Below are 4,076 nucleotides of genomic sequence, written 5' to 3'. Positions count from 1 at the left end.
TGTTCCACGATGCAGTGTATTACAACAGATTTCTATTAATAGAAAGGTTGTCAGTTTGAATGCACCTAGAGGTTTAAAGAAGAAAGGCCTAATGCTTTACTTCTGAAACACCAGCTGCTGAAAACCTTATTCTATGCTGACGTACATGGTGCAGTCTTGAGTTGGATCGACTCAGTCACTGTTTTTGCTGTGTGATGGTGGTTCACATGTTCTTGGTGAGAAGGATTGGGATTATAATTTTTGCTTGTTTGATTGCAGACCTGTCCTTCCCTGGCAGCCTCATACCTGATTGGATCCATGGCTCATACAAGTAATGTGACCAAGTTAATTCTCACCGGCCTCTTCCAGGACCCAGAGGTGCAGAGAGTGTGCTTTGTGGTGTTCCTTCCTGTGTACCTGGCCACAGTGGTGGGCAATGGCCTTATCGTGTTGACAGTCAGTGTCAGCAAGAGTCTGCATTCCCCCATGTACTTCTTCCTTAGCTCCCTGTCCCTGGTGGAGATCGGTTACTCCTCTACTGTGGTTCCTAAGTTCATCACTGACTTGCTCACCAAGATAAAAACCATCACCCTGCAGGGCTGTATAACTCAGATCTTCTTCTTCCACTTCTTTGGGGTGGCAGAGATTCTGTTGCTCACAGTAATGGCTTATGATCGCTATGTGGCCATCTGCAAACCCTTACATTACACAACCATCATGAGCCGGTCTGTATGCCACTCTTTGGTGGCAGGTTCCTGGTTGGGTGGCTTAATTCATTCAATGGTGCAGATTCTAGTCACTGTCCGATTGCCCTTCTGTGGCCCCAATGTAATTGACCACTACTTTTGTGACCTCCATCCTCTCTTCAAGGTTGCCTGCACTGATACCTTTGTGGAAGGTGTCATCGTGTTGGCTAACAGTGGTTTAATCTCTGTCATATCCTTCTTCATCTTGGTGTGTTCTTATATTGTGATCTTGATCAACTTGAGGAATCATTCCGCAGAGGGGAGGCGCAAAGCTCTGTCCACCTGTGCCTCCCATATCACAGTGGTCATCCTGTTCTTTGGACCTGCCATCTTCCTCTACATGAGGCCCTCTTCCACCTTCACTGAGGATAAACTGGTGGCTGTGTTTTACACTGTCATCACCCCCATGCTGAACCCCATCATCTACACACTGAGAAATGCAGAGGTGAAGAATGCTATGAGAAGATTGTGGGGCAAGAAAGTGAACTCAGCAGTGGAGAGACAATGAAAGGAAGGTAAGATGAAAAACAATCTACGAGCAGAGTCATCAATCATGTGTTTTGATTTGCATGAGCCATGAAAGAATATTGAAAAATTAAACCTAATAATATTTTATATTGAAGTTTAAGGGAGGCATGGTACCTTAATCCATTGTATTTATTAGACCCCAATGATGATTATTAATCTTTAGGAGAATGTGGTAGTTATATAGTGCTACTTCTCTTTACCATTATCCTACATTGCATAGTGTGTACATTTTAGGGAATGATTATCTAGATTAATACTTGCATGTATTTGTTTACTAATGGTGTAAACTTGGATTCAATCATAGCACCTCTTGGTGCTAACATGTTGCGCTGTGTGGAAATATTATGGCATGTGGAGAGAGAAGTTTCTGTTTTTCTTTACTGGCACAGTCTTTATGTGTCCCGGGAAATCTTCTCATCTTCATTTGGTACTCCTACCCGATTAACTTGATTCCATTGTCTGAAAATACTTAGTAGAACTCTATTTCATGGTAGAGGAGCATTGTGAGTTACAAATGTCCTGGGTGATAAAATACAGTAAAGTGTTAGTAAACATGAGTATTTTATTAAGCTGGGTTCTCTAGGGAAACAAAGCCAGTGACACATGCATATCAAGAGAGAAGCTTATGACAATAGAGCTGACTCATGCTGTTGTAAAAGTGGTTTAGTCTACTTTGGCTTGATTCTGTGAGACATAGGTTAAGCTGGAGGCTGTTTTGGACTCATGTGGGTGCCAAACTGGGAATCCTGGAAACCAGGAAGCAGGAAGACGAAGCAGGCAGACGAAGCAGGGAGACTATGGTTGGTCAATGTAGAGTTGGATCAGCAGACTAGATGTTAGAGCAGGCAATTGATAACTCCCTGGACCAGTAGGCAACATGGCAGACCATTATTGGTTCAAGTCTGAGTAAGGGGTCAACTGGAGTTGTTTCTATTACGTTAGGTCACATGATGGGAGAGGCTCTACTTCTAAACTATGGAGGATCCTGGCCCAGCCAAATTCACTTAAAACCTATCAGAAATATATCACTCTCAATTTTACACAAATCTTCCATTACTGTACATTGAAATTAGGAAAACAATGAATTTATAAATGCATCCAATCATAAGTACAGGCATAACACACCCTGATGAAATATTGCTTAAGCCAAATTTAGCCTACCATCTGTTTTTGTATGACCTGTGAGCTAAGAATGACTTTTACATTTTTAAATGGTCTAAATGATAAAAATAATATTTAATCACATATGAACATTATATGAAATTCAAATTTTAGTTTCCAAAACAACGTTAATTGGACTCTAATTTACATATATTGTTTGGCTGCTTGAGCAGTTACACTAAGACTGTGTGGTCATAATACTTGATATATTTACTATCTGAGCCCTTATTGAAAAAATATTACTGACCACTAGCTAATGCCATAATGACATTTATTGCTTACTCAATGTATTAGGTTGCCTTCTCTAGAGGAGCAAAACCAATCACACACACACACACACACACACACACACACGGCTAGTGGGTTATAAGTGGAGAGGTGAATGTATCAAAGGTTGGAATCCACTGTTGGCTCCTGGATAAGCAGGCAAGATGGCAGAATGTTGGCTCAAGTCCAAAGAGCCAGATCTTGATGAGCAGCTCCAGGATCCAGTGCAGTTCCTTTTCTTTTTATCTTTCTTTACAAGACTTTGTTGATTGCCTCGTAAGTCTACTCTGTCCAAGATGGTTGTCCAATGTGGCTACTTGATATTTGAACTATGGATAGTGTGAATGGAAATTGAATGATTGATTTTACTTAAGTTTACATTACATTTTACATTAAACTTTTGTGAAATATATTGAGATGATACAGTTTTATATATAGTGAGTTAAAGAAGATATTTTAATAAATTAATTACACTCATTACTTTTGTTTTTAAAAAGATCTTCACTTACTACCACAAATGAAAACTCAGCATGGCAAATGAATTTTATTCACAGTATAAAACTCATCATTGGTGGAACGTGAATTCATCATTGATGTATTTTCTTCCCCTGTGCTACTTTATACTCTGTAATTAATAATTCCCCATGTCCCCATATCTTATAACCACAAATAAACTTTGCTCTTTATGTACTTGCCATTTTTGATATCTCATCCAAGTGGGGTAGTACAATATCTATCATTTTTATCTGATTTATTTCAATCAGCATTGTATTTTCCAGATTCATCCATCCTGGAGCATGTATCAGGACTTCATTTCTCCTTATGGCTGAGTAATACTCCATGCTATGGATATACCACATTTTTTTGTATATAGTAACCAGTATCTTTTAACCTATAAGTGAATACGTTACACCATCAAACAGAATATCATGAAAGAGGCCTCTGGATTGACCAAGTGCTAGTTTTCAATACCTTGATCAAATGACATATTACTGGAAAACATAACTGTCAACCAACATTTCCAGAAGTGGCTTTACAAAAGTCTTCAGTGGATGCATATCCTGACCCACTTTATGTTTGCTTTTGTTATAAAATGCTGTTATAAAATATTTATATTGTGAATTCAGTGTCATTTTGAGTTCACTAATGTCCTCCCAATAAATTGTGTTACTACATGCAGAGACTACCTATTTCATTTTTATGGACTCCCAGCACTTGAAACACATTGGGTGTTCAGTAAACTTTGTAGAGGAAGGAAAGGAGAGAGAAGGATAGAAAATATTTTTAATTTTAATTACTCAATTAATTTTCATTTTATTTAATTTAAAATTACAAAATTTTGTATTACATATTTTCCCTATAGTTTATTGACAAGTAATTTACATATAAAATAAT

General features: G+C 38.2%; 1 protein-coding gene across 1 annotated transcript; it reads left to right on the top strand.

Annotated features, from left to right (window-relative positions):
• The first annotated feature begins 294 nt into the window (after positions 1-294).
• On the top strand, positions 295-1,233 carry LOC142446587 (olfactory receptor 4B1-like). Its single transcript, XM_075548335.1, has one exon. It carries the CDS (start codon positions 298-300, stop codon positions 1,231-1,233), a length of 936 nt encoding a protein of 311 aa, XP_075404450.1. The 5' UTR covers positions 295-297.
• The last annotated feature ends 2,843 nt before the right edge of the window (positions 1,234-4,076 follow it).

Source organism: Tenrec ecaudatus, chromosome 4 (genome assembly GCF_050624435.1).
Source record: "Tenrec ecaudatus isolate mTenEca1 chromosome 4, mTenEca1.hap1, whole genome shotgun sequence".
NCBI classification, from domain to species: domain Eukaryota; kingdom Metazoa; phylum Chordata; class Mammalia; order Afrosoricida; family Tenrecidae; genus Tenrec; species Tenrec ecaudatus.
This window is presented reverse-complemented; position numbering and strand designations above follow the sequence as displayed.

Excerpts from the sequence above, each read along its gene's own strand:
- LOC142446587 (XM_075548335.1), top strand. The coding sequence starts at position 298 with ATGGCTCATACAAGTAATGTGACCAAGTTAATTCTCACCGGCCTCTTC.